The sequence below is a fragment of the Triticum urartu genome, chromosome 7A, assembly GCF_056163025.1.
Source record: "Triticum urartu cultivar PI428250 chromosome 7A, HENAU_Tu73, whole genome shotgun sequence".
In the NCBI taxonomy this organism is placed as follows: Eukaryota; Viridiplantae; Streptophyta; class Magnoliopsida; order Poales; family Poaceae; genus Triticum; species Triticum urartu.
Window position 1 is genome coordinate 180612696 of NC_141879.1, and position 12824 is coordinate 180625519.

Consider the following 12824-nt stretch of genomic DNA (forward strand, 5'->3'; position numbering starts at 1 on the left):
ATGATTTTTACAAAATAGTGTTGATTTTGGCAAAACAATGACAATTTTCAAAAAACAGCAATGATTTTGGCAAAATGAATACACATGAATACCCGGTTGCAAATTTCTGGAGCCGCCACTGTTTTATCCCCGCGGAGTCACAACCATACGCCTACAATTACGCTTTAGGTTCGCAACAAGGATTCGCGACTCCACCACATACGCAGGACTCGCAGACCAAGCTTCAAAATATCGGATATCGGGTTCGTATCGGTATGGCTCTGACATATCGGATGTCGGATATCGGGTGATATATCGGACGATATGTAGATATATCGGTGAACACCTGTCTAGTTTTTTTCATTATTCTTGTTCAAAACATTTACTTTTAGTAAAAGAAATTGTATGATGTCATTACTTTAACATAACATTTTTAGGTTCCTAGTTTACTAACTTGTTGATTAAGAAACAATTAAGGAAAGATTCACAAAATCGTTACTCTATGATTAAAAAAATATGATATATATGCATTTGTACGAAACATTATGAATGACTTTGATAATATATAATGACGTTGTAAATTCATAATCTTATTTCACTGTTATCCAATAAAGAATTGTTGTCATCTATGTATCGTTCTATATTGGTGGACATATCGGGCTAGATATCGGCCATATCGGTCGATATTTCGGTCGATATCGGATGATATGTTGGGAAATGATATTTGCAAAATGATATGTTATGTTTATATCGGTGGAGCCCCAAAAGTGATATGTCGGCCTAGATATCGGTTGTATCAACGTAGATTTAAAAGCTTGTCGCAGACACATGAAGCCGAATTGGAGTACAGCCGCGGTCTTCGTGTAACTCGGTCACCTAATCGTTTGTCGCCTTCCGGTCGTAAGGAAAGACCAGGTGGTCGTCGTAAAGTAGGGTGATTCATCTATCCACGTGCGCGACCCATTGTATCACATATGTCAGTATCATACTTTTCGATTTGAACATCTATGTATGCTGAAATATAAATGCACCAGTCAGGAACAATTTTTCCCGCCTATATCTCCGGTCATACTATTCCGCTCCACTCTTCGGCTTATGTTAGGCCGAAATGAATTTTTTTAAAAAAAATTGGCTGATGAATACTGTGCAACCATTGCCCATCTTAAACATTGAAAAAATATATTTTCAGGCAACCCTTTCCCCTCAATATTTTCCCGTCAACGCTTTCCCTTCATATGTTCCCGCCACCCGTTTCCCGCCAACCCCTTCCCGCCATATCTTCCTGCCACCCATTTCCCGCCAACCCCTTCCCACCATATGTTCCCGCCAACCCTTTCCCGCCATACTGCAGTCGTTCTTTCCCGCCATTTTCTCCTCTCTACCTATAAAACCCCCTTCAGACGGAGGTGGATAAGCATTCAAGTGTAGTGTAGTCGAGATGTCCCATTATCCTTTCGATCGTAGTTTTCACCCTGAGATGAGCAGGACTCTTCTTAGGCTAGCTACCGATTTCAGGATGGACAATAGGATAGTTCCATGGGACGAACTCACCAGTAGTGACACCATAATGAATGAGTTGGCTCACCAATTACGTAGATCTAGGTGGCCTGAAAGGACCTATGAGGAGGTACGTAAAGAACTTCTTAGGTTGAATGGAAGGTGGAAGAAGGTAGTGGAGCCGAAGAGCGAAACTTTTAGAAGGACTGCAGAAAAGCATCCATTTTTATGGACTGAGGAGAGCGAGGACGAAGATGATATCTTCATGTCGCCGCTTCCCGGTTCTGCATCGTCAAAGGGCAAGAGTTCTGCATCGTCTAAGGGCAAGAGTATTGCATCCTCGAAGGGCAAGATTTCTGCATCGTCGTCCAAGGGTAAGAGTTCTGCATCCTCAAAGGACAAGAGTTCTGCATCCACGGAGGATGACGATGATGCCTTCATGTAGTTTTTAAGCTGTATTCCAGTTCTACCGTTTAATTCAGATGTACTTGCATTATTAGTTTGTACTCTCTTATTGTAGGACATTATGTTCTATCTTAATTTCATTCTGTAGTTGTTGCACGATGTTTGATATTAGTGGAGGGCAAGAAAATGCCACTACTTTTATTCTAAAACTTTATGTTTTTCCATTACGACACGGTACAACTGAAAATAAGATACACCGTAAAATTGAAATAAAGCTACATTTAACTACTGAAATAAAGCTACATTAAACTGCAGAAATAAAGATACAAATGATTGCGAAATTTAAAATACTACCACAGGAATCTACTGAGTCCAGCGTAGCTTTTTCTGTTGCCTTGGCCTCACGAGCCCTTTCTTTCTTTCTCTGCCTCTCCGCCTCACGAGCCTCCTTTCACTGCCGTTCCTGCTCCTCCATGCGACGAGCCTCTTCCCTATTTTTCTTTCCTTAATCCTGAAAAAAACGGTGTTGCTCTGCATAATATTCTTTTAACTCTCTCTCTTGCTCTGCTTTCTCCTCAATTTCCGCCTTCTCGCGTCGCTCTTCCGCATAGAAACTATTCCACGCACGGCGACTTCTTTCATGAATCTCAGTCACTGCCCAAGCCGGCATCTCCGTGTCAATCCAACGATAGTACATACACAGAGGCGGAGGAGACTACAACAAGAAACAAGAATGTTATTAAAGAATCTATCAAAATACCAACAATATCTATTTGTGATGGTTAAAGCATACCGGAGGCTTGTCGTACTCTGAAATAGCTATGGGTGGATCTTCCTCATAATTGACGCACATGAAAAACTTCATGCCTAACCAATCTGAAAAATCCGTAACCTCCTTCACCTTACAAAGATCGCCACACCAACACCGCAGGACTGCCACCCCCGGAGGCAAACTTGCGTTCTTCATTTTCCTCGGCCTAATGCTTTGATCCGAGCAAGGCAAACTCATACCGACTGAAAAAATGTGTTATACACTTTGCGCAGTGGCGATTTTAAGGATGGCTGGACGAGAGCCTCGGTGTCTCCTTTTATAAGCTCAGACGATAAATAATGGCGAGAAAATTAAGCGGTAAATTTTAGGATCCGTGTAGTGTCGGCATAACAGCTTCCCGCAGCATTGGATTCCCGCAGCGAGTGACTGATGCCGTCGCATCCGCTCAAGCAATAGCCAGAGCGATTCTCACAGTGCTGTCCCATCCGCTGAGGCAAAAGAAGCTAAAGCAGGACTGATTCCCGGGCGAAAGAACCTAAAGCAGGGCATCAGCGTGCATTTTCCCGCTCGTGGGAATCACCGCCGTCAATGTCGCTGTTGCACATGGGAATCAGCGCCATCTGCAACAGGAAATGTGTCGGGCGTGCGAAGGAAGAAAGATGCCGCCTCCTCCGATGGCGGCCTGGCCCACGCCTCGGCCCGCGCGCAGCAGAGGCTGTCGGACGGGGAGCGACAGCGGCAGCGCTCGCCGCCTCACCTAGTGGCGGCCGGGCCCACCGCTCCTGGCCCGTTCCGTCCCAGCTGCTGCACTGTGCAAGAACCCGTTGTGCCCCGCGCGGCTGCCTCCTGCGGTGGCGGCCGGGCCCGCCGCCTCCTGGCGTGGCGGCAGGTGCCACGTGTCGCCTGCCGCGCCTGCCGCCACTAGTGAAGGAGTCCTTTTTAACGTTTTTATCTGCAGATAATCCTTTTTGACAATAGCATTCGGCAGGGGTCTTTTTGGATAAAAAGTCGATCGAGTGCACCATCAGACTGCTTTAGCCCTTGGGTCGACTCAACCTATGTGCCACAGATATCTTCAGTGGTCATTTTGAACTCATCGAGTTTTCTTGGCGATGCAGATTCCGTCTTGCCGGCTCTTGATGCTTTGTTAATTACTGCCGCTCGCGTATCTTTGTAGCTGGATTAGCCGGCCATTGTATAAAAACTTCAGTGGCATTCCTCACACTTTGCATCACATGACCGAGCACGTGCTTAGTACAGCATTCTGGTATTATGTAGTACTTCCTTCATTTCAAAATAAGTGTCTCAACTTTGTATAATTGAAACTCGTAAACTGAAGCTCAAGTCAAATCCTTACTTTTCCTGTCGTCTTCAAGTACAGTACATGCTCAGCTATAGAGAGTACGAGATAGGTCAGCCAATTTTGCCTTGTACTGTCTGTAACTCTGCATGATTGCAACTTGCAAGCCGCCGGCTGCTAGTGATTTCTTTCTTTTGCAGGGTATCTTCTCTAAGGAAACAGCTGGGATTTATCTGGGCCGGATGGAAAGAATCCGGTTCGATTCGGCGGCCACTTGGGCAACGAAGTCCATTGATCAGAATGACGCTCGTTCTAGGTTCGTTTTCTATTTTACGCCTATTCGACCGTTCTAATAAGTTCCGGTTTCGCTCTCTCTTTTTTTTCCTTCTAAAAGGACTTGCCATTGGACGAGATCATATCACAAATGAGCAGGTCAGAACTCAGAATCGAGTCGGAGGGTCTAGCGAATAAGAGAAACAAAAGAAAAGAAGTGGCAACCGGCAGATGAGTGGTCCCACATGAAAGTAGAATTTTAGAGTTGCATTTTAGTATATCTGACTTTTAGAAAGAACAGTGTTGCTAGGTTGTTAATTAACTACCCGCAAAAAAAAGTTGTTAATTAACTGCAACATCTAGCCGCACAAGAGGTACATAAGTGCACAGAAGCGCCGATAAAAACTAGCACGACATCCTAAAAGGTCTAGCCAAGTCTGAGCAGGTTGGGTTCAAGAACTAACACAAATATCATAAAAAAAAGATACACGGCATCCTGTTCATAAAAAAGGTACATGACATTCTGTTGGCAAAAAAACAAATACACAGTTGTGAATTAGCACTACATAATCAAGATTCCTAGGTCCCATCAGCCAATGAATGTGAGAACAAAGGGACATACGAAAGATAAGGACTCTTGCAGTCACATCCAAGATCACCATAGAATGCAGCTCCCTAGAATCCATGTCGTATGACATCATTTTCGTAAATGATATGTGTCTCGATATTCTTCTCGTAAATAGTATGAATATAACCTTGTATTCTGGGTGGATGATAATATCGTAGTCCTGCCCATAAGATGAATCCTCTGCTCCAAACAATTGCAAATGGCTGACATTATGCTTCAAGGTCCAATTTTCAGTACTAGAATTTTCAAGAGCCCACATTGACAGTTCAGAATTATTAGAGTATATATTCGGTTTGTATATTTGGTAGTTCAAGTTGTAATCTATCTCTATTATCCTTGGCCCTCAAGTTTTATATCCTATATAAACAGCCCTTCAAGGCCCTAATATATATTCAAAATTCAATAATCTTCATGGTATCCGTCGCCTAGGTTATCTCCTCGACATGGCCTCTCCGCCGGCCCCTCCACCTCTCCCAGCGCGGCCTCTCCGCCGGCCCCTCCACCTCTCCCGGCGCGGCCTCTCTTTACCGTGGCTGAGTTCAACGCTGCCAGATCGCCATCCGTCTTTTCTTCCTCCTCCAACCCTAGTTCTCTTACCCACCACCAATACACCCTTTCGCCACCACAAATCTCCCTAGCAGATACAATTGCCGATGTTGCGCCGTTCATACCCATCTCGCTTGATCTCGCTGCCCACAATTACTACCACTGGCGCCATCTCTTCCACATCCACCTTGGTCGCTGCGGTCTACGCCACCATATACATCCATCCTCTGTCCCGCAGCCTGCCAATCCTCGTTGGGTGAAGGACGATCTCACGATCATCCAATGGATTTATACTCGGATCTCAACCGAGCTCTTCAATCTTGTCTCCAACGACGACGCCACCGCAGCCGAGCTTTGGGCCTCTCTTCAACAGTTGTTTCAAGACAACTCCGACGCCCGCATCAACGCTCTCCACACCGAGCTCCGCACCATCACCCAAGGAGACTCCCCGGTCACCGTCTTCTACCAGCGGATCAAGTCGATCGGTGATGAACTCCGGCAACTTGGTGATGACGTCGACGACCGCGTCCTCATAAACGCTCTTCTCATCGGCCTCGATGAGCAGTTTGAGAAACAGGTGGCCTTCATCCCCATGTTGCGGCCCTACCCTTCCTTCGGCGAGGTCCGCTCTCTCCTTCAGCTCGAGGCTCAGAACCAAGCTCGCAAGGCCACTCGCCCGCAAGTGTTTCACGCCACCACCAAGTCTTCGGCACCAGCTCCATCCACTCCGTCGCCGGCACCTGCCCAGCCACCTCCAGGCTGGCGCCCGAGCCCTAACTACCGCAGGAAGAATCCCGTCTATCGGCCGCCCCAGCCTCGCTCCGCCAGCTCTTCAGCGTCATCATCATCGTCTACACCGGCATCTACTCCACCGGCATGGCACCCGCAGCAAGATCCCTGGACCGGTCTGGTTCAGGCATGGCCCATGCCTTGGTCTGCTCCGTCTCCTTACGACGCTCCTCCAGCATACACGGGATCCTGGAGCCCGGGTCATCGTCCTGCCACCGGCTCTCCTGGTCTCCTCGGACCCCGACCGCCGGCTCACGTCTACACAGCCACCACTACATCGACCCCGCCCGGTGCCCCCGTGCTTCCGCCCGGCTACGCCCTAGTTCCCTATGCGCCCGGTGCTCCTTCGGCCCCGTCAACGTACGCATACGGTCAGCATGCACCAATGAACGTGCCTTCCCCCTCTCCTTCGACAACATCGCCAAGCTGGGATCAGGCTGCCTTCATCGCTGCCATGAACAATTTCACCCTCAACAACGAAGGTACAGATTGAATTTTCGATTCTGGTGCATCCACGCATATGTCTTCAAATATGAATTTTTTGTCAGCTTGTTTTCCTTCTTCTTTTTCTTCCATTACCATCGGTGATGGTTCCACTATTCCTGTCTCTTGCACCGGTGACTCTTACATCCCTTATTATTCTAACAATTTTCTTTTACGTAATATTCTTGTAGTCCCATCTTTAATTGCTAATCTTATCTCCGTTCGTCAGTTTACCATCGATAATCAAGTTATTCTTGCCTTTGACCCCTTTGGTTTATCTGTGAAGGATCTGAAAACGGGGGAGGTTCTAGCTCGGTACAATAGCACAGGCGATCTTTATCCGCTTCATGGCGCCCCCACTTCCACTCCTCGCGCCATGCTTGCATCAGTTGATCTATGGCATCGTCGGCTTGGTCATCCTAATAAAGCTACACTATCATCATTATTACAGGAATTTTGTATCCCTAGTTCTAGTGTCTCTCATGATTCCTCTCTTTGTAATGCCTGTCAATGCGGCAAACATGTTAGATTACCTTTTGGAACCTCCACTACCATTAGTACTTTTCCTTTTGAATTACTACATTGTGATCTATGGACCTCTCCAATTCCTAGTGTTTCTGGTTATAAATACTATCTTGTAATTCTTGATGATTATTCCCATTATGTTTGGACCTTTCCTCTCCGAGCCAAGTCCGACGTACACCCAATTTTTCTCAATTTTCGTCAATATGTTCTAACCCACTTTGGTCTTCCAATACGCTTTATTCAATGTGACAATGGACGTGAATTTGATAATACTCACAATCGCACTTTCTTTCTTTCTCACGGCATACTCCTTCGCTTTTCTTGCCCCTATACACCCCCTCAAAATGGTAAAGCAGAACGCTCTCTTCGCTCCATCAATGATATTCTTCGCACCTTGCTTATTCAAGCTTCTCTTCCTCCCTGTTTTTGGGTTGAAGCACTACGTACTGCCACACTTTTTCTAAATATTAGACCAACCAAAACATGTCCTCTCTACACTTCTTTTCAATCCCTCTTTCTTTCACATCCCGACTATCTCTCTCTCCGCGTTTTTGGTTGTCTCTGTTTTCCCAACATCACTTCTACGACCTCTCATAAACTAGAACCTCGATCTTTACCCTGCATCTATCTTGGTCTCTCCGATGATCATAAGGGATCTCGCTGCTTCGATCCCTCATCCGGTCGTGTCATTATTTCCCGTCACGTCGTCTTTGACGAACACACTTTTCCCTACGCTGCCACAAAAACATCACCTCCGCACCAACCATCCCCTGTCCGTTCTTCATCTTCTCTCCTCCCTCGTCTAGCTCCTACCTCCATTGCCGCGGAGCAACAGCCACCACAGCAGCCTCCCATAACTCCACAGCAGCCTTCCGCGCCGCCCACTCCTCCTTCACCACAGCCTTCCGCGCCCCCCACTCCTCCCTTGATGGCAGCTACCTCTCCTCCCATGCCTATCTCCCCTGTTGTCACTTCTCCTTCTTCCTCTTCTTCCTCCACACCGCCTCTTCCGTCCAATGCTGTTCCTATAATACCTACGGCCAACGATCATGTCATGTTCACTCGTGGTAAGCGTGGTTTTCACCTCCCTACACGACATCTTAATCTCACGGCCATTCCCACTGTCTCCCCTATTCCTACCTCTTATAAACGTGCTCTTCTCGATCCTCTCTGGCATTCTGCTATGCGTGATGAGTTTCATGCTCTTCAGCAAAATAACACCTGGACTCTCGTTCCCAAACCACCCGGTGTCAATGTTGTTTCCGGAAAATGGGTTTTCCGTCACAATTTTCATGTTGATGGTACTCTTGCTCGTTATAAAGCTCGTTGGGTATGTCATGGGTTTTCTCAGCAACACGGTGTTGATTTTGATGAGACCTTTTCTCCGGTTGTAAAACCTAGTACCATTCGTGTTGTTCTCAGTCTTGCTGTCTCCTCCTCTTGGCCGATTCATCAATTAGATGTTAAAAATGCTTTCCTACATGGCACTCTCAATGAAATTGTCTATTGTCAACAACCTTCGGGTTTTGAGAACTCCTCTTCTCCTGATTTTGTTTGTCTTCTTCACAAATCTCTGTACGGTCTTAAACAAGCTCCTCGTGCTTGGTTTCATCGCTTCACAACCTTTATTCACACATTAGGTTTTACCTCATCTAAATCCGATTCATCTCTCTTTATTTTTCGTTCCTCCTCTCATACTGCATATCTTCTCCTCTATGTTGATGATATAATTCTCACTGCCTCTTCTGATTCTTTTTTACAACATATTATCTCTTCTCTTAATCGTGAATTTTCCATGACTGATCTTGGTCCTCTTCATCACTTTCTTGGGATCACTGTCTCCCGTACTTCATCTACACTCTTTCTCTCTCAACGCCAGTACCTTCTTGACTTGCTCTCTCGTGCAGGGATGACTGACTGTCAACCCTGTCGTACGCCGGTCGACGTTGGTACCAAGTTGTCGGCCGACGGTGAACCTTTTTCTGACCCTACCCTATATCGCAGTATCACTGGTGCTCTCCAATATGCCACTCTCACTCGTCCTGATATATCTTATTCTGTTCAACAAGCGTGCTTATATATGCATGATCCCCGTGTTCCTCATTATTCTCATGTCAAGAGAATACTTCGGTATCTCAAAGGTACTATTGATCATGGTCTTCTTCTTAACTCTTCCTCTCCAACAAGCTTGACAGTTTATTCTGATGCAGACTGGGCGGGTTGTCCAGATACTCGACGATCTATATCCGGCTTTTGTGTTTATTTGGGTGACAATCTTGTTTCTTGGTCTTCTAAAAGGCAGGTTACAGTTTCCAAATCTTCTGCAGAAGCTGAATATAGGTCTGTTGCTCATTCTGTGGCCGAGGCGGTGTGGCTCCGTCAGCTTCTGGTTGAGCTCCATCGACCAATCGAGCGTGCAACTATTGTTTATTGTGACAATATTTCTGCAGTCTACATGGCGTCCAATCCTGTTCAGCATCGCCGCACAAAACACATCGAGATTGATATTCATTTTGTTCGTGAAAAAGTGGCTCTTGGCGAGGTCCGTGTGCTTCATGTTCCTACCACTGCGCAATTTGCTGATATTTTCACCAAGGGGCTCCCCACTGCAGCATTCACTAGCATTCGCTCCAGTCTCAACATCGTTACACCTGATGTTGACACTGCGGGGGGGTATTAGAGTATATATTCGGTTTGTATATTTGGTAGTTCAAGTTGTAATCTATCTCTACTATCCTTGGCCCCCAAGTTTTGTATCCTATATAAACAGCCCTTCGAGGCCCTAATACATATTCAGAATTCAATAATCTTCAAGAATCACTTGAAATTACAAAATACAATTGTCCCTGTGATACATAAACCTCATGAGCAAAACAAGAATCATGTGACTTAGGAATATGGATGACCCGACAACTTCCCTCCATGTCGACGGCTACGGCCTTTTTCCGAAAAGGGGCGCTTTATTACTTAAAAGATTTAAGCATTACACCCGGCCTCTTCATGACTAAGATGCACACAGCCAAATAAGATCCTCTCACACAAAATAAAAATAGAAAGGCGAATTACAACGAAACATGTAGAGTTCGTATAACGCCTAATATGGAGGGGGGCCAATCCTTAGATCATGCTGCCACCCATGTTGGGTAAAAGTATCCCTCGCCGTAGCCTCCAATCGTGTACACACCTCCGTAAACAGGCCTCGATTCTCCACGCGTTGTAGAGAGGACCATAAACGAAGAGTCCCGGTACATCTATAGATAACCTGCAACAGAGAAGTACTTTTATCGTTAAAAACCTTATCATTTCTACATAGCCAAAGCGACCAAATAATGGCAAGCGCTCCCACCCTGAGAAGAGTTCTAAACCTGTGATCAATCCCATGTAACCAGTTGCCAAATACATTAGCAACACTACAGGGAGGATACAAGCCAGAAGCTATTTGGATGACTGACCATATAGAACGAGCCAATTTGCATTGAAAGAATAAATGTTTTATTGTCTCCTCATGGTGACAAAATACACACTGCGGGCTTCCATGCCAATTCCTCTTAATAAGGTTATCTTTAATAAGAATGACTCCGCGACGAAGATACCATGCAAAGATTTTATTCTTAAGAGGTATCTTGATCTTCCAGATCTTCTTGTTATTAACAACTGGCACATCGGACTGAATTAACGCTCTATACATAGAATCCATTGAGAATTGTCCATTCCCATGGAGGTTCCATCGGAATACATCAGACCCATGTGACAATTGCACCGTGGACAACCGTTGGAGCAGGATATTCCACGATTGGAGTCTGGGTCCAATTAAGTCTCTTCTGAACGTCACATTTGGTGGAAATGATTCCATTACCGTGGCGATAGTATCACCTTTGCGGCGTACAATGTTGTATAGAGCCGGATATTGTTCCCGGAGTGTGGCATTTCCTAGCCACTTGTCCTCCCAGAATCTAATTTCCGAGCCATCTTCATAGGAAGTTAAATACAGCATACCTCTGAAAAATGTGCTACATGAATACCTGTTTATATCAATTGGACATTCCCAATCGCTCCGATGTGTCCAGGCTCCAGCTTCGGAAGATTAGATCCCTAATGGTCTGACGTGTGTATCATCATCCGCCGGTGCAAACTCAAGTACATGGAAGTGAGAGGAGACGGCCGGGTCGAACCCCAGGCGAGCGACCCGCACCTCGCTGGACCTGTCGGTGCCAGGCACGGCAACCCATTTCTCAGTGGCCGGATTGCACACCACGTAATCCGTTGCCCTCCAGTAATCGGTCTTCTGTCGTCGGCAGAGCAGGAGGCCATTGCAGCAGTCCAGCATGTCAATGTGAATGTCACAGAGTCTGTGTTGGGCAGGAACGAGAAGGAGGGGTCGATGCCAGGGCACCAGCTCCCTGTTAGGCTTTGGTAATGACGGTCCATAACTCGGGCACACAGATTGCCGGTTTCGTAGAAGAAGCCGGCGAGGGTCGACCGGGGCAGTTTCTTGCGGTGGTCGGGGTGGGAGACGACGTCGCGCCATCGCCTGCAGACGCACTTGCAGCAACGGGTGGCCTTGAAGGGCACGCGCGAGATGATCTCGACGAGGAGGTCGTCGGAGAGCCGGGAGAACGGCCTCCTCTCGGTGTGCCTCTTCTTCTTCCTCTTCTTGGAGATCCGGGCTTCCATCGCCGGCGAAACTACAGATCGACCGGTACGGAGGAGGGGAGACTCGTCTATGGGTGCTACCACGCGAGCTGTGAACGGCCAGCTAGGGTTTGTGTGCGCGGCGACGATGCGGGCGGAGGTAGAGCTGCAAAGACGAGGCGCAAGTTTCTGGGATATAAGTGGGCCGTACGAGTCGGAGTCGTCTCTAGTCGTTTTACTTTGTTCCAAAATTCCGTAATCTACAGCTCTACACCATGTACCACTCAAAAAAAAAACTCTACACCATGTTAGCAACCCCTGGGGACTCAGGACACTTTGATTCTATTTTCTACGTACTCCTCATCTTTTGTATACAAGACTAGTTCCAAAATAAGTGTTATGATTTTAGTTCAAATTTAAACTAAAACAACAACACTTATTTTGAAATGGAGTAAGTAGAAGACTGAAGCAACAAACCAACAGAACATGTTTAATGCCAACGAATTGATCAAATTAGGGCAAAGATAACTAAAGGAAATATGCCCTAGAGGCAATAATAAAGTTATTATTTATTTCCTTATATCATGATAAATGTTTAGTATTCATGCTAGAATTGTATTAACCGGAAACATAATACATGTGTGAATACATAGACAAACAGAGTGTCATTAGTATGCCTCTACTTGACTAGCTCGTTAATCAAATATGGTTATGTTTTCTAACCATGAACAAAGAGTTGTTATTTGATTAACGAGGTCACATCATTAGTTGAATGATCTGATTGACATGACCCATTCCATTAGCTTAGCACCCGATCGTTTAGTATGTTGCTATTGCTTTCTTCATGACTTATACATGTTCCTATAACTATGAGATTATGCAACTCCCGTTTACCGGAGGAACACTTTGGGTACTACCAAATGTCACAACGTAACTGGGTAATTATAAAGGAGTACTACAGGTGTCTCCAAAGGTACGTGTTGGGTTGGCGTATT

The 12824-nt window shown here is 46.1% G+C and overlaps 1 protein-coding gene and 1 pseudogene across 1 annotated transcript; one reads left to right on the forward strand and one right to left on the reverse strand.

Moving 5' to 3' along the window:
* Window positions 1-4653: 4653 nt before the first annotated feature.
* Window positions 4654-11871, reverse strand: LOC147958878 (F-box protein At5g07610-like; annotated as a pseudogene).
* On the forward strand, window positions 5297-6996 carry LOC147958879 (uncharacterized; the record flags this gene model as incomplete). The annotated part of the gene is made up of 2 exons (XM_087537187.1): window positions 5297-6671; window positions 6959-6996. Coding segments are annotated over 2 exons (1413 nt in total), but the record flags the coding sequence as incomplete, so codon positions are not given.
* Window positions 11872-12824: the final 953 nt, after the last annotated feature.